Here is a 26,898-nt window from a genome sequence, read left to right as displayed (position 1 = left end):
TCACGTGGCCCTAGCGGACCCTGACGTCAGGGGCGGGGGAGGGGCTGCGCAGGCGCAGAAAAGGGGGCGGGGGACTCGGCTTGTTGTGTTGCTGCCCGAGAACCAGAGACGGTCCTGCTTCGGCCGCGGGTCTTCCAGCCGCCCGACAATGTCGTCTCATTTAGTAGAACAGCCGCCGCCCCCCCACAACAACAACAACAACTGCGAAGAGGGTGAACAGCCGTTGGCCCCGACAGCCGGCCTCAACAGTGAGTGCTGGGCCGGCGGGCTCGGTGAAGAGGATGGGGGAGGAGGAGCTGCTCTGGCCGCGGCCGCCAGCTCCGCGCGGAGGGCGGGAGGAGAAGGCAGCCCATTGGCCCCGGCTGAGGATGTGCGGGTGACTGACAGCTCCCGTCACCTGTCAGGGCGAGTTGCTCCTGTCTTCCTCTAGCCCTGTCTCCCCTCCCTCCTGGGGTCTTGGGTGGGGAGCTGCTTGGGTTCGCAGTTGGGGAGGGCCGATGGGTGGGAGGAGAAGGGGGCGAGCCGATCCCACCTGTGGTGGGCCCCCGAGCGGAGCCAATCGGGGCGCGGGGGGCGGGCCTTGGGGCGCGGTGAGGGCGGGGTGGGCGGAGCGGGCGGCGGAGGGGACGTGGGCAGGGATGGGGACGTGCTGCGGGGACGCCGGGGGATGGACGCGGGCGGCGGGCCGAGGGGAGGGGGCGGCCGGCAGACGCGTGGGAGGTCAGGTGTGCAGCGGGGCTCCGGCCTGGCCCGGCGGACCTCCCCTCTCTGGGTCGGCCTTCCCCCAAGGCTTGGAATGTGAGCCCCTTGGTTCCCTTCCTTTGTTACCACGGGCTGGCCAGGAAAATTATTTGGCAATTTAGTGGTTACTTGTATCGCGCGTGTTGGGGTGTGAGGAGGCTATGCTACTTTTTTTTTTTTTCTGAGATTTTTTTTTCTTTTAGAGTTGGCCCAAGTGAGTTTTTTGTTTTGTTTTTGAAACGATGGAGTTTTGTGCCCTGAAAACCTCTTGTGACCAGCCTCTTTAAACCACCCAAGATTGCATAAATCTTGGAGTCTGGGGCAATAAATGTTCAGAAACGAGCTTAAAACCACACTGATGCAGTCGGGCGCTTGGAAGTCCATGTGCAGTATTGAGTTATGACCAACTACAGTTGCTTATCCAGACATTGCGGTGCTCAGACATCTTGTCCTAAGATTGTTCCTAGCTGTCTTTAAAGCTCAGAGTCTTGGAAAGGTTCTTGCCTAACCTTTCTTTCCACAATTGATCTCATAAAAGAGGTAGTTGGGACAGTTAGCATATGGCCTGATGAAATCATTTAAAAATCATTTGGATGCTTAAATGACACTTCAAGGCATTGCAATCTCTTTCATAAGAGGGAGGTGTTCCAACATGGCCTGAAAATTATTTTAGGGAAAAGAATTCCTGTCCCCGCAAGATGGGGATAGAATTTTCTTATTTTAAGATGTTTTCATTGCTTATTGCTCCTGTTCCATCTTTTGATGGATGAATTTCTGAAAGGTTGAGTTTTTAAAACGTATAAGTGTCTTATGTTCTGGACTGTAAGATTATATATTATTTCCCACAGTAAGGATTAATTTATGTGTCTTTAAACGTTATTCGTTTCATGTGTTAATGTGCATTTTAAACACGACTTAACTTGTTTTTAGCATACTCATAGAAGCATGGGATTTCAGAATAGGAAGACTTTAGAGGTAACTGCCTCTGTTTACTGGTAAAGGAGCAGGGTGAGAGTAAAAGTGTGTTGTCCAAGTTCACAGCAGGCTAGGACTTAGAGCTGAGATTTCTACTTTCAAATGATCTAGTGCTCCTTTCAGGACACGTCAGTGGCCCAGAATGCCCTGGTTATGTGTGTTTACTATTCTCTCAGTATGTTATCCTGCCTTATGAGCAGAAGTGACCTGCCTAGCCAGCTAGCTCTTTTTGGTGTACTCTTTCTTCATTGTACTCCCTCTTATCCTGCAGCGCTCACGACTTGGCCAGTTGGTTAGTATGCATGCATGATTTCACAGGAAAAAAAGAAATTTTAGTTTTCCTTTGACCAGCTAGCAAAAACAACAAAGGGGGTTGAGTTGTATGTGATGGTTTATCTCTGTGTCTGGAAGACCCTATGCGGTATTTGATGTTTTGGGACAGTCCGTTGCTGCTGCGTTCGTATTAGCTCTTAACAGAAGTAGAACATTCAGTCTGTGTGTGATATCCAAATGGTGCTTTGGGAAATCTGCTAGATAGCAAGTATTTTATTTGGGGTAGGGTGAGCTTTGAAAAGTTACTGAAGAGCTTTTAGGTAGTGCCATATTTAATGACTCCCCTCTTGCCTTTTATTCTGTTTGTTTTTTCAGTTCATTATACAACAGTGGTTCAAACCAAACAAGAAGCCTTCCTGATTCCTTCAAATGATTTTTGGGCACTGGGCAAAACAACTTATTCAGACATCTAATACCACCCAAATTGTTGATAAGTTGAAGTTCTTTGTTGGGTAAAGTTGCACCACTGTGAAACACAGAAGATGAGCTCGTTGTACAGATTATCTGTGGTTTGTGATTTTTATCTTAAGTTCAGGAATCAAAACAGAGTTTTAACAGCAAATTATTGAAATATTTGAAGTAATGAAAGCTTTCTCTGACTTTTTTTTTTTTTTTTTTAGTTTACCATTGTAGGGGAACAGTTCACCTTCCTTACAAATTAATGGACAAATATACAGAATACTGGCAAAGTTAAAATGATGTTTTTCCAGTTTCCAGTCTCAGTTCTAGTCTTAAGAAAACTGTCAAGTTACTTAATATTTGTATAGGACATTTATGTTATGTAATAATTCTTGTTGTTTAATGTAGGAAGTACAGCCTTTTTTTTTTTTTTTCTTTTTTTTTTTTCTTTTTGAACATCTTCAGCCATGATGTACTTGTTTCCCCAGTATGGCCAGAGAGCTTTTGAGTCTATGGCATGTGAAACTTCACTGCTTCATGATACTATTCTTGAATATATTAGTAACTGGTGTGTAAGTACTCCTTCGTGCAAAATGATTTTTTTTTTTTTTTAGAAGAATATCAGTGACTGTTCTTGGTCTGCATTCCAGCATCAAGTGCTTGAAATAAAATAAAGGCTTGGAGGAAAGAACATAAGACATGATGAAATGTATCTCTGCTGGTTAGGATGAAAGTTACACGTGGGACCTTGGAAAGTTGGGGGGGAAGTGAGAAATACTCTTCCTCCTTCTCTCCCTTCCTGTGCCCTGCAGCTCTCCCACTCCCCTTCTTGCAAAAGGATTGAACTAGTAATTATAAAACTAGAAAGAGTATATACAGCATACAGTCATGAATATAATCACAATTACTGAACCAGCCTTCATGATGTACTAGATTAGAAAATATAGAAGCATGAATCTCTTAGCAATTCTGAATCTCTTAGCAATTCTCAAAGATTTGAGAAAATATCTCATGTATGGTGTATATGTACAGTCTGGCATAAGAACACTTTTCAGTTTGTAAGTAGACTTAATATAACAGAGAGAGCCTGCCAGTTTTTTTCTTTTTTTTTTTTTTTTAAAGCTTGATTTTTAGGAAGAGAATTCACTGAGATTTTTTTCTACTTTGTATTGCTTGGACAGCACAATCCTCATATCTTGTTTCCTTTCCAAGTAGAAAGGGACTTTATGAGGATTGGTAGAGTTAGAACATCAAGAAATTCTGAAGCTGTAAATCAAGAATGAACGAGGTAATGAAAAGCATGTGTAGTCCGTCTATTGAGAAAGACAGGTTTACTTTTTTCCCATTTTACTCAAAAAATAAAGCTGATAGGTAGCCTTTTAATATCTGTATGCATAGGTGTTTCTGCAGTACAGTTTATTTCCATAGATGATATATCTGGAGAATTGTTGAGTTAGGGAAAGTCTACCTTTTTAGGTGTCTTAATGCATATTGTCAAATTATACTCTAATGAATACCTGATTGTAATAACATCATATTAGAAACAATTTTGGTTATCATTAACCATCGACATTGGATAATGGCTAAAGTATGGTACATCTTTATGAGATGCAAAGCAGTTGTTTAAAAGAATGAGGTAAGGTAATATGGATTGATGGTGAAAGATATCTACAAACTGTTAGGTAAAAAACACTTTTTACAGAAAAACATGTATAGTATGATTCAATTTTTTTGTAAAGACAAAAGCAAAAAGCACAACTATCGAAAAAGCTCTGGAAGTTTACATTATGAACTTTTTTTTTTTTTAATTTTTTTTTTTTTCTTCAACGTTTTTATTTATTTTTGGGACAGAGAGAGACAGAGCATGAACGGGGGAGGGTCAGAGAGAGAGGGAGACACAGAATCGGAAACAGGCTCCAGGCTCCGAGCCATCAGCCCAGAGCCCGACGCGGGGCTCGAACTCACGGACCGCGAGATCGTGACCTGGCTGAAGTCGGACGCTTAACCGACTGCGCCACCCAGGCGCCCCCATTATGAACTTTTTAAAAGTGGTTTTATTTGGGAGTAGGAATAGGAGATTGGGAAGAAAGGTATTTTTACTTTATGTATGTTTATTTTCAAGAAACACATTTTTGCATTAAGAAATGTTTCTTGGGGCGCCTGGGTGGCGCAGTCGGTTAAGCGTCCGACTTCAGCCAGGTCACGATCTCGCGGTCCGGGAGTTCGAGCCCCGCGTCGGGCTCTGGGCTGATGGCTCGGAGCCTGGAGCCTGCTTCCGATTCTGTGTCTCCCTCTCTCTCTGCCCCTCGCCCGTTCATGCTCTGTCTCTCTCTGTCCCCAAAATAAATAAACGTTGAAAAAAAAAATTAAAAAAAAAAAAAAAAAGAAATGTTTCTTAAAAGATACAGAGTATGATTACAATAATAGCTAACACATACCATTCACTAGTGATTTTCCTTATTTTTCTCAGTACTTTATTCATGTTGTCTTCGTGCACCCCTCTGAGGTAGATGTCATTTTTATCCCCATTTTACAGGTGGGAAAACTAGTAAGGGATTAAGTAACCTGTTTGGGGTGTAACAGCTGTTAAGTGTTAGAACGGGAGTCTGGCTTCAGTCTGTGCTCCTAACCACGGATATTAATATATGCCCCAAATTTTTGTCCGCCTTAAGTGGAAATGCCTTCAGTTATGCTGGGTGTGAAGCCAGGTACAGAAATCACTTTTACCAAGCTTTTCCAGGTGTGTCTTCTCAAGTTCGTAGATTATGATTGCTTACATATTTTTAATGCTGGAAGTAGAACCTAGATATTGGTTTGGAAGTCCTTCAAAAAGGTGAGGTGTGGAAAACCTGATAATGTTACAGCTGGTTTTCTCTTTGATCAGCTACTTGAAGTGAACATTAATTGTATTTTCGGGAAGACTGGCTTCCACAGAGATCCATCGGGAACGCCTGGTTCCTTACTTCTACCAGAGCAGCTCAGGTCTTCTGTTTGTGTTGTTTATGCATTAGGCTTCTGTACAAGAAGAACTGATTCTGTTGGTTTAAAGTAAGTTTGAAATTGTAGAAAACAATAGGAGTAGGAAAAAAACTTATCATATACCTCTTTCTTTTTCTGTCTCTCCAGTTAAAGTACTTTGCAGAGCTCTAAATTTAGGGATGCTTTTGGCATGTTTCTTCTACACTCCAGAGGCACTCCAAGGATTTAGTTAAATTACCTTTAGTGTTCAGTCTGTCTTAGCTTTGTTAGTCGAATTTGTTAATCCATTTTGAACTCTACCTAGTCTGTCCATTTTTGTTTCTGTATAGAATGAGGTCGCGGGGACGTCCTGCCACCGTGTTGTTTGGCAGTAGAGTCCCAAAGATTTGGTTGTGGTTATTGGGCTGTGACCCCCCACTGGGACTGCCGTGGAGGGAAAGGGAGGAAAGGGTAACTTCATTTTTATTCAGCAAACACGGTTCTAAGTACTGGACAAGGACAAACTCGTTTATCTAGCAGATAACTGAATATCTCAGCTGAATATCTCCCACTTACTAGGTACTTCACCCGTGTTCCTCTAGTTAATCCTCAGAGCAGCTCTGGGGTAGGGTCTGTGCTTTTATATCTGTTTTACAGATGAGAATACTGAAGCTGAGAAATATGGGCAGAGAGCAGGCGGTGGAGTCTGATTTCCAGGCAGGTCGCCTTTGAGCTGTTCCTTCATAGAAGGATGATGTGTTCACTTTGGATCTAGAATAGTCCTCACTTCATTAATAGTTCATTTGAGGGTTTGAGCCTGTTTTGGTGATTACTTGTGATTTACTGATGGAAGACTGTTCAGCCACAGAACGCTTAACACTTAGGCTGGGAGTTTGGAGAGATGGCCCTACCAGCCTGCTTCATTATATTTTCTAAAACAAAATATGCGGGGCACCTGGGTGGCTCAGTCGGTTAAGCGTCCGACTTCGGCTCAGGTCACGATCTCGAGGTTCGTGAGTTCGAGCCCCGCGCCGGGCTCTGTGCTGACAGCTCAGAGCCTGGAGCCTGTTTCGGATTCTGTGTCACCCTCTCTCTGCTCCTCCCCCGTTCATGCTCTGTCTCTCTCTGTCTCAAAAATAAGTAAAATAAATTTTAAAAATAAAAAATAAATAAAATAAAAAAATATGCAAAGTATGAAGCAAATCCGTCACTATCTCTTTTTGTTGTGAAGTTGGCCTGTTGGCTACTGCTGCCAATTCTTATTAAAATTAAAGCATCTTAATGTGTCCGCAAACTCATGGAGCCAGTAAATATTTTCAAGAGCTGTCCAGATTACCGAGGCCACGTCCCCTTTCCCGTGGCTCCACCCCCTTTGACTGTTGGCCTGAGAAAACCTCAGTGTCTCCTGTGCAGATGCACAGTAGTTTCTCCCCTAAAACCAACAAGGCTTAATGAAACCCTAGAAAGTAGGAGCTCGTGGGAGAGAAGAAAAGTCAAGTCCACAAGGTACGGTTAGTACATAGAGAAAGGGAATAGAAAGGGGTGAGGTACAGAGGAAAGGAAGAAACTAATCGGTGGCATGGAGACAAGAGCTTTTTCAGAATTCTTAGTGTTACCACCTGATTTAATTAAGAGCTGGATGCGTTCATTTATTTTGCACATGTGTACACAAATTGAAACTTACGATTGGAGTTAAGTTCTCTGGGAGCTTCTCAATTGTTTATACTAATTAAGACAGTTGTTGACTTATTCAGATGACTTTCATGAAGTTTCTAAGCCATGTGTTTATTTTATCTGTGGGGAGGGCACAACTAAATAGCTGAAGTAGACTTTGGGGAAAAATATGTGTTACATTAAATACATCTATAACTAAAATATTGAAGATAAGTAGGCTGTCTTGTAATAAAGTAGCCATTTATTTTTTGGAAAGCAATCTCAGAGTTTTCAGAGGAGTGCTTATTGTATATAAACTAAGCTTTAACTAGAGAGAAAATTGGCCGAAAAACACATTTTCTAAGATACTAGTGGTTAGAGTTCCAGCTTCTTCTAAATTGGTTGATTGCATGAGCTACTTCAGGAACAAGAACTATACACATTTTTAGACTTCTGTTGCTCCTTGTTTATTGTCTTCAGAGTACTTCTACGTTTGCTTCAAGGCAAGACCGAATTCTTATCGGAATTCACCACATTCGCATCTGTGTGCACATGACAGAGTTTGGTTCTGCTGTGGTTAACTTAAGCTATCTGACTCGTCCAACAGGTTCCTGGGTGGAGCTCCCTATGAACAGCAGCAATGGCAATGATAATGGCAATGGGAAAAATGGGGGGCTAGAACACGTACCTTCCTCATCCTCTATCCACAATGGAGACATGGAAAAGATTCTTTTGGACGCACAACACGAATCAGGACAGAGTAGTTCAAGAGCCAGTTCTCACTGTGACAGGTAAGTGAGATCCATGATTTGGTAGAATTCGGAAAACAGACGGGTTACAAGGTTAATTCCCATTAGAAGAAATAAATATGCTTTCGTCTTCATTTGACAAAATATGACTCCTGATTTATTGCAGCATGTGAATTTAAATCAGAGCTAATTGACAAATAGTTGAGTCCCTAGTGTTTTCCCCTAGATTAAATCAGTTTCTTTACTCAGAGTGTATCATTTTTTTGATATTTATCGGTTTAAAAGTCAAGGGCATAAATGTTTACTTGTAGAATGAATCCAACTTTTTCCCATTTTCCTTTGTGTCCCTGTTTCAGAGATCACATTCTGCCAGTCACCTCTTCTGTGTCTGTCCCCGCTTCTAGCTTGTGAGTCTCCAAAGAGCAGGGGTCATGTTTCATCTCTGTGGTACCCTTGATAGTCATGGTGCTGGTGTGTAGTAACACTCAGTACATGTTTCTGAGTCCTAGGAACTGCAGGTTGATGCAAGTTACGGCAGAATTTGCAGGGTGGAAACACTGGCCACCGGCTATCAAGATAGTTAATTTGGGAGGCCATTCTGTTTCTTCAGAGGAACTTTTATTTTAGACCTCCTATTTCTATATTTAACTTGGGAAAAGTAATTCCACTGATTAAGAACTGCTTATGGTGAAAGAGTAAGGGCACAGTGATTGAGTTGAATGAAACCAAGTTGTTTGTTTGCTTTTCAGTGTAAGCGTCATTTTTTTTCCCCCCGGGGACGCGGTATTAAATGACATGGTGATCTACCTAACACCTCCTGGTCTGTGACGGCCATACGTTAGCATTACGGGATACTGGATGATGTGGTTAACTAAGAGTTAACTGATACTATCCATGGAGAAAATGCAAACGCACGAGGAAAAGGCTAAGGAAACACTTAAAAATGGGTACTAAAAATAAAAGTGATTATCTCTAAGGGATGGAATTATGGATATTTTTCTTCTTCTGAACATTTTTGTACTTTGTGTAAAATGTATATATAGCACATTTTATATATCAGAAAAAGTTTAAAAGGAGAAACAGGAGTTCAGTCACGTTTGAAGTTCCTGCCTGTCTTATGATCCACCGATGTCACCAAGGTAGCAGAGGACTGGGTTGCTGGCTCTGGCCCACCGCGCACCCCCGCCTCTGCCTCTGTCCCTGTACTTCCCAGGAGCCTCGTTAGAAGCAGAGCAGATGGCTCTTTGCTGAGCAGCTTGCCACTGATTCCAGTAGCAACAGCATTCGTCTGTCTTTCAGAATGAAGTTTCTATTACGCTGCATTTATATTATGGGACTCGTTATGCGTTTCTGAAGTTTTCTGCTTGTTCTAGGCTTGTTTCTAAGGCTTTTCTGCATTCAAGTACATGACCCTTGATGATTGGCATCAATGTGTCCCTTAACCTGTTCACTTGCTGTGGTCATTGAGCAGAGAAGAAGTCCCTTGCTTGCTTTTCTGGTCAACTTCTTTCACTTGTGGTTGTAGTTATACTTGTGATTGGACATGAATTTACTTTCTCACGATCATGTTCAAGTTAGGTCTTTAAACATGTGAAGTGAGGCGTGGCGCATGCCTTCGAGCACTTTCCTGTCCCTCAGCTTGTGTGCCTTTACGCGCTGGGTTCCTGGTCATCTTTCAGAGAAGGCCTACAGCTCGAACTCAGTAATACTCCCCTGCTATATAACACATTTTAACATTCAGAAATGTCTTCAAAATTCATGTCATTTGAATTGCCATGCATCCCTATATTTGAAGTCATTGAGAAGTGTTTCTTATAGATGGAGAAGTTCTAGGATTCTTGGATATTAGTCTCAAAGCTAATTTATGTATACAGTGACCCTTGAACAACGTGAGTCTGAACTGCACAGTCATGTGAATGCTTTTCGATACAGTCCAATACTGTAAATGTGTTTTTTCCTCCTTATGATTATCTTTAACATGTTTTTCCTCTAGTTTACTTTATTGTAAAAATACACTAGACAATACATATAACATACAGGATATGTGTCAGTTGACTATGTTATCCGTAAGGCTTCTGGTCAAAAGTAGGTTATTAGCGATTAAGTTTTGGGGGAGTCAAAAGTTATACACAGGTTTTTAACTTTGTGGGGTGGCCTCAGCACCCTGTATTGTTCAAGGACCAACCGAACTTGGAATTTAAAAATTATCCCACAGATACATTTTTGTCCCTGTGGCGGTTGTAAGAAGATAACCCCCCTGTGTTTTATATTGCGTCTCACCCTATTGCGGGAGTTCTCAGCCTACACACCAGACATACCTAGGGAGCTTTTAAAAATACCAGTGCACAGACCCCATCCCTAGAGATTCTCATTCCGTTGTGAGGGGTGGGGTAGAGACAGGATATTTTAAAAGCTCCCCAGCTAATTCTATCATGAGCCAGAATTGAAGCTCTAATGCATTTCACATTGTTAGGAGGAGTAAACCATTGACCAGTGAAACATTGAGTATTTTCCTAAGTGGGATTGGTGCCAACGATAAAGAAGAGTGTAGAAGGAGAGAAGTGCTCCTGTAGGGTCCTTGACTGTGTCATTCTACTGCGTTGACCTGCTTATGGCTACGGAAGGCTCGCCCTTAACTGGATCTCTGGCTGTGAACTCAATGGTGTTGGAGCATAAGGACAGTAAACTGAGGACAGGAGTGCCTCCTACCTGGTTCCTGTGCTGTAGCCTGAGATTTCTAGTTTAAGACCAAAATTTTCTAAATACACTAAAATGTTTGTGCGGTACATAATCAGCTTTTCTCTCTTGCCATCCCTATTTAGGACTCTCTTGTGTCAGTGATAATAGTCTGAGGCTCCTAGGCCGAATCAGTCTGACACATTTCAGGTGAACTTATTTTTGAGTGTGTCTCACCATCATTTCTATATGTTAACATTCTACACGTGCTCTTGGTATCTTGAACAGTTAATATCTAGTCCTTTGAACAAGTCAGGCCTGAGCGTTTTCATCCATACTTCAGTTTAGATTTGGGAGGTAGGGGCGGGGTGTATAGTGGAAAATCTAGTGACCTGTTGTGTTATACTTGATCTTAGCCGAAAGGCCGAGAAGCAACAACCTGCCGTGGTTACACAAGGAATCGCTGATAAAACTAAGAATAGAACTTAGCATGTTGTGTTCATCTATCGTATCAAGGTAGTTTGCAGTCACGTCTTTTGTCGAAAAGTTTGTCTGTAAATTTTTGTTTTGGGGAATATTATCTTGTACTTTTCATTAAAGTTCCATATTCATATATGAGCTTCAGTAATCCACTCTGAGATATCTCAAAGCAAATATTTCTGAAACAAGTAGAACAGTGGTTTTGAAACTCTTTGGTCTCAGTACTCCTTTACAGCCCTAAAAATTATTAGGATCCCCAAAAGTTCTTTGATTATGTGGGTTATATATTTCAACATTTAACTATATTAGAAATTAAAACAGAAAGTTTCAAAATACGCACTCATTCAACAATAATAAACCCTTTACATTTCAATATAAGTAGCTTTTTAAAATGAAAAGCAACTTTTTCATAACCAAAAAAATTAGTGAGAATTAGTAGCATTGTTTTGCATTTTTGCAAATCTCTTCAATATCTGGCTTTAATAGAAAACAGCTGGATTCTCATCTGCTTTTGCACTGGGTCTGTTGTCATAAAACACATCATGTAGCCTTTGGAAAGTTTCACGATACACGGAGTAAGAATGACAGACATGACAGAATAAGAATGACAAAGGCAAATAAATCGTAATAGTATTGTGAACACAATTTTAAGCTTGAAGACCCTTTGAAAGAGTGCCAGAGGAGGTGTTCGAGAAGATGTGACCGCAGATTGACCCTGAAGCTGGACTTGGGCAACTGGAGGCTCCCCAGCCCCTCTCCTGGCCTTGGAATGTGCCTACCTTCCCAGCTCTCAGAAGCTGCCTGAGGAATACAGCTTTGAGACAGAAATGTGGTGTTGAGACTGTTTGAACGGCATATGTGACTAGACCCAGTTAAGGCCTCTGTATGAACTTTTAAGATTTGGCAGGCTGATGGCGAGCTGATGTGCTCGACTTACTGTCACCCCAAGACAAGCGTCATCTGTAAGTTGCCTCTCTCTTTAAAGCTGCCACCTACCGATGTGAGGTGGCCTGCCTCTTTTGCTCTCCTCGCCCTCCCATTTGGGGGCCGGTTTCAGATTATACCCAGGAAGCTCCTCAGGAGGCTGGGAACCAACTAGGCTCTGAAAACTGCTTTCACATGTTGAGACTTGCTGGTGATGAATTATTTAATGAGGAAAGAGCTTTGAGCAAAAGAATCCCAAACCAGCTTTCTGAATTTGTAGATCATCGTACCTTTATTGGAAAAAGAGTAAAAATAAGGAAATTTATCATTGCAAAGAAATTCATCACCACCACAAAATTCCAGAACATTTTGGAAACAAGAGTGCTTGATTTCAGAAAAGATAATACTTTTTGATTTGCGGCTTTTTCAAAGCCAATTCTACTGTAACTTTCAGTTTTCTAATTTCCAGTGGAGGTTAATTTACTTGGCAAAATGAGAACTAAAATTAATGGCTAAATTCTTTCTCTTCTAGCCCTTCCCCACAAGAAGATGGGCAGATTATGTTTGATGTGGAGATGCACACCAGCAGGGACCATAGCTCTCAGGTGTGTGTGCGTGTGTTCGTTGTTCTGATGTACAGTAAACAATTAGGAAAAATGCGAACCTCTGGATAAGTGTGTTTTGCTAAAATATATTGAAGAATAAGAAGACTTTAAAAAGTACTTGGAAGCTGCTTTAAGTTATTCAGTTTCTGGTTGTATAATTTGCTCAGGATGATACAGCCCTTGTACTTCTCTACAGCTGAGAATTTGGGGTCCTATCACCCTAAAAGAATTGGAAAATTCTTTTTTTTTAATTTTTTTTAAGTGTCTATTTATTTTTGAAGGAGAGAGAGAGACAGAGTGTGAGTGGGGGAGGGGCAGAGAGAGAGGGAGACCCAGAATCCGAAGCAGGCTCCAGGCTCGGAGCTGTCAGCACAGAGCTCAACGCGGGGCTCAAACTCACAGACTGTGAGATCGTGACCCGAGCCGAAGTCGGACGCTCAACTGACTGAGCCAGCCAGGTACCCCTAGAATTGGAAAATTCTTATCTATGATGTATCATTCTGTATTCTGGGCTAGTTTCTTGAGTTTATAAATGGAAAACTGAGGAGTTTTATGTAAGGTCACAAAATGAATGAAAAGGAAAGCTGTAGAACCAGGTATGAAAACTTTTTCTGCATCTGAAATCAAAGCAGTGACTTTTGAAGTGAATACAACAGCTAGAGAGAGAATTCATCTATAAATTAAAGAAGATAAGAATAGTTCACTAGGAGTTGATGTTTTAGTAAAATCAATGGATATAGTATTGAAAGCTTACAAGGGTTTATATTATAAAACTTACGATGAGTAAATACTTGTTCGTGATTTAGAATGTTCATAGCCAGCCCTTAGCTTTCACCGAAAAGGGTCAGTGCAAATTCGTGAGGACAGGAACCGTTGTCTTGCTCTCCTGTGTTAGGTGCTTGCAGAGTGTTTGATTGAGGTTTGTTTAAATGGATTCTGACAGAAACTTTGTTTCGTGGGGTTATCACTTTACAATGTCCTAAACCCCTTTGCACTAGAAACATTTTACACGGTATGTTGGATGCACCCAGTATTTTCTGTTTCCGAAGGCTGCACAATTTCTCCCTGCTTTGCCTATATTCTATTTGTGCTGTCCTGAAACCTCGCAGATCTGTGGATTGAATACAATTTATATTATGATGAGCTTTATCTTATAGAGAAGGTTACAGTAGCAAGGCTCTCACGTAGGAAGCTGTTCTGACTGTAGTTGTTGAATTGCTGGCTTACGTATGTCCAGTTTGCCATGTGGATGTGCTATAACTATTGAAGAAGAAAATATACAGTTTCCATGGCAAAGTGGACTAAGGAATCCCAAGACAGAGAAGTGAAATTAATTCTTTGTTGTAGTCTTTCCTGAGGAAGATATCCTCAATCCATATTGTCTTTCGTACGGACAAATTGAAAATCTAGATTAGCCTTTTCCAGAATGTGTTTCGAGAAACAGTTGCTCAATGGGAAGCTCCGTAAAATAATCCTGAAGGCAAGTTAAGTGGAAATAATACAACCCCTGTGCTCCCTCCCCCTCCCATCCCAGTATTTACAGCACACAGTAGTACCTTAAAGGCTCTGACAACTCCTGCAGTAAAACAATCTGTTTATTTAAACCAAGTGTTTTCCAAGTTAATTTGATCTTAGACCTCCCTCCCCCTTCACACATACTTCTCCCCACCCCCGAATAAGCTCCCTAACCACCTAATGAAACACTTTGATAGGTGCTCTCCCGGTTCATGGAGTGGCAGTGTACAATGAGCCTTCACTGATAATTGAATTCAAATGGAATTCTAGAGTTGACTGCATCCATCCTAGAATTCCAAAGGAATTTGTGAAATTTAGGAAAGATAATGAAAATCTTTTGGCTTCTGTGTCGGATTATGGTCGTATTGCTAGTGTGGTTCCTATTCAGAAACAGGTACCTAAAGGAACATTGAAGTAAGACTTTTAATAAGACATCGGTAGGTATGATTTACTTAAGCTTTCAAAAAGCCTTTTTCATTGCTTTTTTAAAATTGAAGAAACGATCATTTAAAAATGAGTAACTTTAGGGCTTGGGAGGACGCATTTTATATTTGTGAATGAGAAGCAAGTTTAGGGTTAGCAAACTTTGAAGCAGTTACCACAGGACTGTTATGGTACTTGATTTTATTGAACATTTTTATATATGTCTATACGAGGAATGTTTGACATTTTCAGCCTTTTCTAGGAGGAAGGAAAGACACTGATAGATATATTCTTGGTGCTAAATTTATTCCTAAAAAAAGTTTTTCCCACTTCTGATGTTCTCAGTCCAGTGAAAGAGGTGATATTAGCCCTGAGAACAAATAGGGAAAGTGAGACTTTGTCTTCGAGAAGTTACTTATCTAAGATCACAGAGCCAATACACAATAGAGCCAGGATTGAAACCAGGGCTGTCTGGGCCTGCTCCTTCTACTGTAATAAGTCCTTGCAGGGGATTGATTTCAGGAGAGCTCATAAGGTCATGAGAATGAACTAAAACATGCCTGCTAAGTTATGCTGTGAAGAAGCCTAAGGGGTAATGCATTTAAGAAAAGGATCATTCAGACTATACTTTTATGACCATAGTCCTCAAGAGTCTTGTTTTATAGTAGAAAATTGACTGTAGATGGTCTCTTGAAGTCATGATGCAGACGGAAGATGTCCTCCCTTCTCCCTCTTGTAAAACTGTGGTTTATCTGCCCATGGACCCCACTGTATGCAGTTTAATAGTCACATGTAGAGAACTTGAGTGGCCCAGGGAAGGAAAATGTAAGTGATTTGAAGGTAAGGGACTTCCGCATGAGAACAGGCTAAAATGATGAGAGTTTTTTTAGACGTGGGTGTAGAGAGAGGATAATTCAGTTTAAAAGCACAAATCGTATTAATTAGATTAAGTACATTTTTACCATATTCCGGAATTCCAAGGATTAGAAGGTAATTTAAAACCTGAAACTGGCAAATTTAACATGAATAAAAGGGAAGCACACAGCGGTAGTAAACGAGGATGGCATGAGATTCTTGGTTCTTAAGGTAAGCAGTCTAAACTGATTTGGGCAATTTGTATTTTGTTGTTGTTTATTTGTTTTTTACTAGTAGTCTAAAAACTTTGCTTCACTCAACTGAGAGAAAATGACATCAGCTTCGAAAAAATTAGAGCGTAAAATCTTACCACACTTTCATTCTCTTGGAAAGTGGGAAATACTGATCTGTTCACAAATTTAAATATAACTCTTCGAGCAGTTTTAAGGAGAGACATGTGAGACCAGAGTCGGAAACTGGAAGCAGAATGTCGTGCGGTGTTGCATATAGCCAGATATTGTGTGTACACAAACTGGTCTCTAAGTAAATTGTAACAGTTTATTGTTTTTGATTTAGGATGTTTTCAGATTTATTTCACAAAGAGCCAACTCATGATTCTGAGTAATCTCAACACCCAGTGGAAAAAGCTTAATCCTAAAGGCTACATTGTGTCATTCAGCGGAATTTGCTAAATCCAGCAGAACTAAATAAGAATGGTACTACCAGAGTAGCAGAAATCCACAGGGATTTTACTTTCGGTTCGATCGTCTCTAGATGCAGGTAGCCCATTTTATTCTGAAACCACCTTACTGGGGCACCTGTTTCAAAAAGAACTAGCCTGTCAGGGAGAATCATGTTGATCTATTAAGTTCTGCATTTCACTGCTGTCTACGAAAAGAATGAAAGCTTTGGTCAAAGAATGAATCCTATTCAAGCAAAGTAACAAATCAAAATAGTTCGCTCTGAGACCCTTTGGTTTGAGGTCCTAGCATCCATTCTGTAAAGCTGAGTGAACATTGCTGTTCATTATTAGGAATATCTCCTAAAAATTCCTGTCGCTTCTTTTGCATGTTCTTGGCCTGAAACTATAGGTTATAGTTAGCAAGAGCAAAGACTTCTTTCTCATTTATCTGATGGAAAAATGTCAAATTCTAAGTCAGTAGCAAATAAATGGGTCCAAGAAACTTTTGGCGTAAGTACTTTTGAATAAACCTTGGGAAATGTTTAGTGATTTGTCTAAAAAGTATATAATCTCCTTCCAGGAAATAAAACCTAATGCTTATAAGCGGGGGCTGTAGAAGACCGTTTGCCCAGGTTGAAATACTGGCCCCGCCTCTTACTGATTACGGAACCTTAGGCAGTTACTGAATTTGTGTCTTCATTTCCTCATCTGTAAAATGGAATGTCAGTAATTCCTGTTTTTGTAGGGTTGTTGCAAGGTAAAGATTAATGCATGTGAAGTGCTTAGAATGATGCTTGTATTTTGATGAATGATTAATAAATATTATTATTTACTTCTTCATCACATCTCCCACTGATTTCTTCCCTCATCACTTTAATTGGTTTGTATATACATTTGGATATGTTGTCTTTTAGTTTTAATAATGAAAAATTTTAAGTGCGTACAAAAGTGAAGAGAATGTTGCAGTGGGCCTGTGAAGAAACATTGCCCAGGTTCAACAGTTGTTAATGCTTTCTGCACTGTACCTAGCATGATAGCCCCAAGTGCGCTTTTTTGAGGTTCACATCCTCTGCTTAGATAGAACCGCAGTGAGGCCCGCTCAGGTTCTTTTTAAGATCTTGAATGCTGTGATCTCAGATCATTTTGTCAGCCTGTTTAGAAAGCTGTCATGTTTCTTCCATGAAAATTGCCCAGGCACAACCTTAGGATCTTCATATATTTGCTGTCTAGATTTGTCTTTTGTGGTAGGAAGAATTGGTCTTCCTTTGTTTTTCTTTTTAAAGTTGTATTTCTTCTTTACAGTCAGAAGAAGAGGTTGCAGAAGGAGAGAAAGAAGTTGATGCTTTGAAGAAAAGTGTAGACTGGGTGTCTGACTGGTCCAGTAGACCCGAAAACATTCCACCTAAGTGAGTTCTTGCCCGTGTCTCCTCTGGACACGGGGGAGGTGTGAACTACCAGCGTGCGGTGGACCTACTCGTTTCCAAGATGTTCTCAGCAAGTGCATTTCTGACCCCTTCCTCTGCCTTTCTTTCCCCAGGGAGTTCCACTTCAGACACCCCAAACGCTCCGTTTCCTTAAGCATGAGGAAAAGCGGGGCCATGAAGAAAGGGGGTATCTTCTCCGCAGAATTTCTTAAAGTGTTCATTCCGTCTCTCTTCCTCTCTCATGTTTTGGCTTTGGGGCTAGGGTAAGTACTGGTGAACTCCCAACGTGTTTTCCATTTATTTTACCCTCCTATTTTATTTCCAGATCTAAGACACATGGTTGAGACCGTTTGTATTGTTTCCCTTTTAATGTTTGAGTGCAGATAGGGTGAGCTTAAAAGAACTGTTGAAGCCGATACGTTATTGGTACATTGGTAAGCATTTTTAATAGTGGAGTTTTGTTTTTCTTATTTGAAAGTAAGTTGTTCATGTTAGTCCTGTAGTGATCATTTTTAAGTGGGCTCTTCTGTGTCTGATTTTTCCTTTTGGGTTTTGTCGTTTATAAGTTATTCAAGATTAGCTAAGCTTTAATGTAAACTAACCTTTAGTGTATAAATTTGGGGCTGATGTGAACATTTTTTTTTCCCCCAGATGGGAAAATACACCGTTTTATTGAATAGTCTTTGAGTGAAACTGGTAGGTTGGTGGGCGTCCTGTATTTTTCTTCCTGTAGCATTTTCATTGACTCTTCTAAAATTGACCCCACGTTTACCTGTAGCTGATTGATTTTTCAGTCTTTTATATTCTTTTTTTTTTTTTGATCGAACAGTTGAGGGAATCTATTTTTCTGGAGGATTTTAGGAGTTAAACACTAGCTGTTAGTTTCTTTCTTTTTTTAAGGTCTGTTATTCTCTTCAAGCATGTACAAGGAGTCATTTTCTCTATATAATATGCAAAAGAGATATCCCTTATCTTCCCTTTAAGGAGCTCAGCATATGGGAGAGTATTTACAGTCACAAACATGGAAACATATACGTGACTTTCCCATAGACTCCTTTTGTCTTTCTGGGTGCTTGATCTGGTTTTGTGATGGCAAAGACCGTGATGGCAGACAGCAGAATGGAAGGGGTTTGTGCGGAAGGAAGTATGTGAGTGTCGTATGGGGTTGCTGTGAGGGCAGACTGGGTAGGACTTTAAATTCCCTTTCAGTATAGGGGTGCGTGGGTGGCCCATTCGGTTAAGCTTCCGACATCGGCTTGGGTCATGATCTCGCGGTTTGTGAGTTCGAGCCCTGCATCGGGCTCTGTGCTGACAGCTCAGAGCCTGGAACCCACTTTGGATTCTGTGTCTCCGTTTCTCTCTGCTCCCCTGCTCACGCTCTGCCTCTCTCTCTCTCTTTCAAAAATATAACCATTCAAAAAAAATTTTTTTTAATTCCCTTTTAGTATTGACTGCAGAGTAGTTCATTTGCCCTCAGGGAGTTTGGTTTTTGTACCTTGTGCGGGCTCGCTCTTTCATGAGTCTTCAGATTCTCTCTCTTGCTGGAATAAGTGTGTTATTATTGATGAATGTAGAAAAAAGGATTTGAGAAAGTTGGTTGGTTTTGTGACACTGGGAGGGGTGGGACTAAATTCCTATTTTCCTTAACTTCCTTTCCGCTTATGTTACTTAATGGTAAAATGCTTGCTTGGCATGGGAAAACAATGTTAGGCCTGATCCTGAAGAGTTAAATGGTTCGTAAGAGCCCACTCTAAGGCACTGGCAGCTTTGTGATTTGGCTCATTACCGTATGTCGTATCTCAAATATCAATAGACCTCTGTCCGCTGTAAGGGAACATCTCAAAGGAAGTTTGTGCTTTGTCCTTTGGGGAATCTGTTCTCTCTGGTTTTACTTTTGTCTGATCGCTGCCCCTGTGCTGTCCAGTCCTGCCTAATGAGTAAACATAATTATATAAAACCAGTTTGGCTGGCTGCTGACTAGTTTTAAGTAAGTCAGCAGTGATTTCAGGGTAGGGAACTGTGCACTGACACCTTTTAGCCTTCTACGAGAATTGAAACATTTAGTTTTTAAGTACAGTTCAGCCTGTGAAAAGCTGGTATACACCTGTTGAAGCCGATGAAACGTGACGCACTCTGTTTCCTTTCAGCATCTATATTGGAAAGCGACTGAGCACACCTTCTGCCAGCACCTACTGAAGGAAAGAAAAGCCCCTGGACAAGCGTGTGACCTGTGAAGTGGTGTATTGTCACAATAGTTTATTTGAACTTGAGACCATTGTAAGCATGACCCAACCTACCACCCTATTTTTACATATCCAAGTTCCAGTAACTCTCAAATCCAGTATTTTATTCAAACTCTGTTGAGGCATTTTACTAACCTCATTCCCTTTTTGGCCTGTAAGACACTTTAGAATTTCCTAACAGAGTTTACTGTTATTTAGAAATTTGCAAGGGCTTCTTTTCCGCAAATGCCACCAGCAGATTATAATTTTGTCAACAATGCTATCGTCTCCTTTTAGTGCTACCAGACTTAGACCTGCATCATTCGTGGTATAAATTTTGCTCTTGCAAGATAACTACCATCTCTCTCTTCAAATGAGATCAGGTTAGCAAATGATATGACAGCTTTGTTGTTTTGTTTTTTTCAAGACAAAGGCAAGCTTCCCTAAGCTTGAATTTATAGTTATTAAAAAAGAAAACAAACAAACAAAAAAAACCAAGACACACAAAAAAAAAATATCCTGGGCAATAAAAAATTATTTTAAACAAGCTTTGGAGCCACTTTTTGTCTAAACAGCCTCCTTAATGGCGCCTTTTAATTTGTAGGAGGCCAGCTACATAAACGATGGGTATGACGTAGAATCAGAACTAAAGCACATGAGCGCCTTTTAATACTAGGATGTTGTAATGCTGTCTTTTCTATGGTGTAGAATCTCTATTACTCATAAGGAACGTCTCAGGCCTACCTAGAAATAGATGAAATTGCTTTGGGGATTTGTGTGTGTTTGGTATTTTTATGTTTATTAGCTTTAGCTGCATGTGAATTTTTCATGACTTTTAAGTTTTTCTGTTGTTGTTGTTTTTTTCCTAAGAGGAGGCTTTGGAACGAGTTCCAATTTGTGGTACAAATACAGGCTTCTTGTTTTAGGAAGCACCACTTACACTCTGAAGCCTTTAAACTGTGAAGGTAATTGTTTCGGAGTGATTGCAAGCACTCGCACAGCTTTGAAAACCAGACGTGGGTTGTGGGGACAGTTGACAAAGTTCTAAAAAGATGGTGTTTGTTTTCTTCGGATCTTTCCCTCTCACCTGTCCAGCCTTCCCACGGTGGTCCCTGTGATTGGGCAGGCACTGGCGGTTTTCTCCTCCCATAGCCATCTTCAGCTGTGAACTCCTGAAGTTCCAGGACACTCGGCAACAGTGATCGGCTTGTGTGTGTTTGTGCATTTGGGTTTGTTTGTTTCTAAAATGTGAAGCTTTAGGACCAAATTGTTAGAAAGCATCAGGACCCCCAGTTATTGCAAGTAGATTTCTTGGATTTTTGGAACACCTGGCATGACTCTGAAGGATACTATTATATGTTTTATATATAAATTGCTGTTTATGATGTAGACATGACTATTGACTATTTAGAGGACCATTGGTAATCTTAAAGCTGGCGATCTCTTCATTAAATCAATTGCATCAGATTGCCTGGGATAAGAGCAGTGACAATAATAGATTTGCCGGTCTGCAGAAACTATCTAACTCTGTTCTCTTTCACATCAGATTTTGTAAACTGGATGTGTTGTAGTGGAAAATAACCTACAGATTAAACAAAACAATAATAATTTCTGACTATCTTCTTTTCAAGAATATAGCAGGTTATCTTTGAGAAAGATGATATATCCAAAATAGTTTTCTGAATTATTTTAGGTTTTCTTTTGAGCGGTTGATGTCTGAATAATTTTGGATATCTTTTTATTATACTTTGTTTCTAGCTTATTCTTAAACCTGGTAACACTTGATTTGCCTTCTATAACCTATTTATTTCAAGTGTTCATATTTGAATTTGTTTGGAAAGTGAATCTGACGGCCCACTGATTTTGAAAAGCCTGCCTAAAACTGGAAAGGCCGATCAAGTTGCAAGAACTAAAGAGTTGGACCGCTGTTATATACAGCTTGTATTACAATCCGTATCATGGGAGGGAAAAGTAAAATTATACAAAAAGTAAGAGCAACTTTTTTATAGGCAACACATTGCCCTCTTTTGAAACTCAGTAGCAATCCTATCAGTAGTGTGGTTGAACTTGGGTATGTTTATGATTTTCTTCAACATCGGACATAAATTTAGTTCTTTTTTCTTAAAATATCTGTGAAATTTTGGACTATGACTTAAAACATGAATACATGATCACAGTAGAACTTATCATAAGATACAGTCATGCAGTATTTATTGACAGCCCTAACATATGGAATACATGTTGATGCTCCCACCCAGATTTATGTCAAACAGAAACAGATTGCGTTATTAGAAAGGAGACTTCAACACGTAACAGTTGACGTTTTAAGAATAATGTTTTAAAAGCTTTACGCCTGTTTACAGTTTGGGGGATGAAAAGGCAGGCTTCATTTTTCTTGATTGATGAAAGCTGGCTAAAAATATTCGTAGATGGAATCACGAGCGAAACTGCACAAACTTGCCCATTAAAAAGTGCAACAAGTTACTTTGCAGCAAAAGTATTTACTGTTGTAAAAAGTGAAAACTGAACACTTAGCCAGTGGGATGAATTTTTAAGTGAACCAGTTGTTGAAATTATTGGAATTAACTGAGCCAAAGTGATTATGCATTCTTCATCTATTTAGTTAGCACTTTGTATCATTATATACAGTTTACAATACATGTATAACTTGTAGCTATAAACATTTCGTGCCATTAAAGCTCTCACAAAACTTCTTCTGTCAGCATATCGTTTTATGTCATGTGTGTTGCCTGGGAGTTCAGAGAGGAGGCCTTCTGTGTGCATAGAAGTTTTCCGCCATTGAGCTCCTTGAATACGAGGGTGCCGAGTTCACGGGGACGAATGCTCTTCCTGCCTTCCTGAGTTCCCTCCTCTTGGGGGGACGGTCACCACACAGGTGAAATTATTTATCAGAGATGTGTATAAGAAGTAGAAGGTACCAAAGCAATTTAGAACTTTTGTTCTGCCAGAGAGCATCAGGATATTATTCACAGAAGAGGTGATATATTGAAAGATGAGTGAGTGTTCAGTGCAAAAGAGAATCAAGAGCATGCCTATAAAGGAATGGCAGAAACTGACGTGTGAAAATCTATCCTAGGGACACCTGGGTGGCTCAGTCGGTTAAGCGTCCAGCTCTTGGCTTTGGCTCAGGTCATGATCTCACAGTGTCAGGAGTTCAAGCCCCACATCAGACCCTGCATTGACCGTGCAGGGCCTGCTTGGGATTCTCTCTCTCCATCTCTTTCTGCCCCTCCCTTGCTTGCTAGCTCTTGCTCAAAATAAATAAAAACAAACTTAAAAAAAATCGATTCTAGAAATAACAGGAAGTTCGTTGTGGCTGGAAAACGGGATGGGTAGAGAGGAAATTCAAAGTATAGTTTAGTGCTGAACCAAACAGATTTATATGCTTTTCTGGGAGTTGAACTCATGTGTCTAGTCGATGGGATACCTTTGAAGGGTTAAATGCAGGGAAATGATTGAAGACTGAAGTTTTGGATGGTCACGAAAACGTGAGGAGAGGAGTACCAGAGGCCAGAAGATCAGTTGATTCTCTAGGTAAGGAATAGGGCCTGCCCTGGGTAACCCCCAGGATGGGAAGGGTGGGCCAGGGTGCGTACGAAGATCTGAGAGAAACCTGAAGTCCATGGTGAGAAGATTTAGAGAGGAAGAAGGCATATGTGTCTCCCCTTCTCTACCATTTTTTTGTTTTTTTGTTGTTTGTTTTTTGCTCTGAATATCTGTTGGTGCCATTAACTGAGAAAATGAGGACAGGCGGAGGAATTGGGGGGGGGCGGTAGGGGAGAAAGAGGACTCGGCTTTGAATACATTGAACCTGGTTGGAACCTAACCTAGCACTAGAACTCAGGAGAAAGGTCTGGAATGGAAACGAAATACACTGAGACACACGCATATGTGTGTTATGTACTTACCACTTGCAGATTTGACCATGAGGAAAGGAGAAAGCAGTGAAGTCCAACATTTGAAGATTGAGCAGAAGAGAAGCTCAAAAAGGTGACTGATGTAAATAGTAGGGTAGGAGAAGGCCTGCAGAAGGGGAGGCGGGGGCCAATCCTGTCAAGAGTTCATGGTTAAGGAAGTGATGAGAATCTTTTGATTTTGGCAGTTGAGTCACTGCTGGGCCTTCCAAGAGCATTTTCTGTAGGAGCAAAAGAGAGGTCTCACATGAGATCGCATGGGGTCAGTGAAAGCCTAGCGAGTAAGGAAGTGGTGCTGGCTTTTCTCAGTAAGTCTGGAGATGAAGAAAGGGGAAGATTTCTAAGAGGAGACAAGCTGATAGGATTGTCTCTGCAGGTCAGGTATAGAGGTGGGAGTAGGTTTGTAGGCTAAGGAAAGAGCACAAAGTGCAATATTAAAGACACGGGGGAGAGAGAGATACTGGAGCCAGACCCCGAAGGCAGTAAGTGGGATTACATTAAGGACTCAGAGGGGAGATTAACCTTGGAAAGGGGGAGAAGGACTTTCGGAGCCATTGAAAGTTTACAAACCCGAACATCCATGAGAGGAAGTGGAGAGGCAGGTGAGAAAGGGTCAGGAGAGGTCTGTTAGGAGCAAAAGAGTGACAAGTTGGGGAAATCCACGTCTGATGGGCTCTGTTCTCTCCATAAAGACAAACATGGTGTAGATGCTGAGCGGGGGTGGGGCTGTTCTCCATCAGTATCTCCTGATCTGAAAGGAGACCAGAACTGAATCTGGGATTCTTGAACCCCTATAGTTGACCCTGCCATTATTCTCCGGCATAACCAAACGCATCAGTCCCATCGACCCAGACTAGGCTTCCCCCTTTTCAGCCTAGTCGATGCTTTTGAGCTTCAGCGGTCTTAGATTGGACTAAATGATCTCTTGGGACCTTTTAATTCTCTCATTGCTATTAGTAAGTGACAGTTCATTCTAAAAAGCAGGGTTGAGAATGGCTGAGTTAGGTATAGACATTGAATCTTAGAACTGATACTTTATATTTGGTAGTGGAACAAGAATGTGTTTGCCTATTCTAAATATCTCTTTTATGCCTCTTGGTAAATGGACCAAGATAACCACAATTCAGGGGGGAAAAAAGCTATGAATTCTAGGTTTAGGTGATGAAGATTCCAAATCACAAGTGTTTAATCTTCAATAAGATTAAAGTAGTAAGTAGTAAGCCCCATTTGTGACATTTTAACTTCCATGTGTTATAGCCCTGGAATGATTTATTGTACCTCTGCCTCACAAGGGGTCGAAGTTCAAAGTATTAACCACTTTTTTAGACCAATTATAAAATTTAGTGAAATCTTTATTCAGAGTGTAGAGAACAGTTTGTAAAGATTGCCATGTCCTCTGCTTCGTTTATTATTTCTTCAGAATGGTAGAAATACAAATACAAAGGTCATGAAATTAGCCAGTGTATGAATTTAAATCAAGGGAAAACAGTTTTCAAAAAGGTTTTATTTCTGCAGCCAAGAAGACCGAGCTCATCAGAAGTTAATAGATGATAGCCAGTTTTATGAGTAACTGAAAAGAGCATTTGGGTGTGTTTCAGGGGGTTTTGAATAAGTGCTAATGGGTGGTTAAGCTGCTGATCAATTCTTAGACTTTGAAATGCAAATCTGAAGTTTGCCCAAGTGGAATGGGGTTGGAAACTTAGGGTGAAGGAAGGACTACAAATCATATTGAAATTATTTGGTTAGCACTTAGTAAAAGATATGCCTCCTCTGCAGTTTGTATCATTTTTTGAAATGCTCAGGGAAGGAGAACTGAAAGCTTTATTTCCTCAACCTCCGTGAATCCCCCCCCCCCCCCCCCCCCCATTGAAGCAATGTCCTGCCTTCTACTTCCCCCTCCCAGGGCAAGGACTGAAAAATTGTGGATATATGTAATCAAAGGAAACAAATGATGTTTGTTGTGTTTTTTTTTTAAGTGTTCCAAAAGTGAGTCTGCTTCACAGCCAAGGGTTGTCCATCACTGACCCACAAGTATGTGGCAGTGGTGCCCGCAGTTACAATGCAGCCAGGTATGTGCCGGGCTCCAGACCCTTTTGTCTGACTTACCCGTTCCACACGGCCATTTCGAGTTTCCCGTGTCCCGAACTGGTCTTCCCCTCCTTCCTTCCATGCACCCCTCTTCTCGTGTCGTCTGTCTGTGAATAGCACAAGTATCCCTTCAGGTGCCCAAAGCAGACACTTGCCAGCCGCCCACCCCCAACGCGTGCATCCCGTCAGCAGGCCTGTTCATTCCACCTTTGAAACATCTCCCCTCCACCTGCTTCCTCCCACCTTCTGCTGCCTTAATCCCAGCCACCGCCTACCTTTGTTGGGTCACTACGGGAGCTTCCCAGCTGGTCTCTGGGTCTCTACCGCTCTGTACTTTCAGCAGCCACAGTAACTGTTCTAAACTTCGAATCTGGTCGTATCACTGTCACTTGAAACCATTAAATGCTTCCCCGTCGTCCTGAGGACAAAGTTCCTAAAGCTGCTGCCAGGCCCTCCCTCATCGGGCCCTGCTCTTCTCCGCCCCCCGCCCTCCTCCCCACGGTTGTCCTCCTCACGCCCTCCCCCACTGATGAACCTGTCTTCACCGTCATCTAGCACACGGCCTCTGTAAGTGCTGTTCGGGCTCTGCCAGGGCTGTCCCTTCCCCCACCCCTCATCCTCCACTTCCCAGGGCTCCGCTCCCGGTTCACTTCCTCTGGGAAACCTTCTTGACAACCATCGCACACGCCCCCACACCCAGCTGGCTTAGGTGCCTCTCCTGTAATCGCCCAGAGCATCTGGCATTTGCCCTGAATCCTGAGTCGTTTCCACTTGCCTGTCTTCCACATAGACTGTGAGGTCCCTCTCCCACCATCCCAGAACTGACCCACTGCTTGCCATATGATGCCTGCTCACAATATTGAAAATTACGGAATTTTATTTGCAACACACACACACACACACACAACCAAACAAACTAGTTTGGGGCTAGTTTTCTTTTTTTTTTTCCTTTTAATTTACCTGAAGTGGAATAGCAAGATAGAGCATTTTGAAATAACCCAGGATGTCAGGAAGGACTGCACGCTTAGGTTGTGTAGAATGGCACCAGATTTTTGAAGGTTCATTTTTGAGACAGAAGAGGAAAATGTTTAAGAAGCACTGAAGGAAAGGGGGCCCCCTGGGTGGCTCAGCTGGTTAAGCGTCTGACTCTGCATTTTGGCTCCCGTCAAGATCTCACGGTTGTTGGTTGTGGGATCGAGCCCTGCTTGGGATTCTGTCTCTCTCTCCCTCTGCCCCTCTCTACCCCACCCCCTCAAAAACA

At 41.4% G+C, this 26,898-nt stretch overlaps 1 protein-coding gene across 2 annotated transcripts; it reads left to right on the top strand.

The window, feature by feature from the left end:
- Positions 1 to 61: 61 nt before the first annotated feature.
- BNIP3L (BCL2 interacting protein 3 like) lies at positions 62 to 22,327 on the top strand. 2 transcript variants are annotated; one of them, XM_047856023.1, is made up of 6 exons: positions 62 to 248; positions 7,667 to 7,850; positions 12,421 to 12,493; positions 17,271 to 17,374; positions 17,506 to 17,655; positions 19,540 to 22,327. In XM_047856023.1, the coding sequence occupies exons 1-6, from the start codon at positions 149 to 151 to the stop codon at positions 19,586 to 19,588; spliced, it is 660 nt and encodes a 219-aa protein (XP_047711979.1). In that variant the 5' UTR covers positions 62 to 148; the 3' UTR covers positions 19,589 to 22,327. The 2 variants fall into 2 exon arrangements, with proteins under 2 accessions (XP_047711979.1, XP_047711980.1); XM_047856024.1 differs by lacking the exon at positions 62 to 248 and adding an exon at positions 6,773 to 6,912.
- The last annotated feature ends 4,571 nt before the right edge of the window (positions 22,328 to 26,898 follow it).

This window comes from Prionailurus viverrinus, chromosome B1, assembly GCF_022837055.1.
Source record: "Prionailurus viverrinus isolate Anna chromosome B1, UM_Priviv_1.0, whole genome shotgun sequence".
Lineage (NCBI taxonomy): Eukaryota > Metazoa > Chordata > Mammalia > Carnivora > Felidae > Prionailurus > Prionailurus viverrinus.
This window is presented reverse-complemented; position numbering and strand designations above follow the sequence as displayed.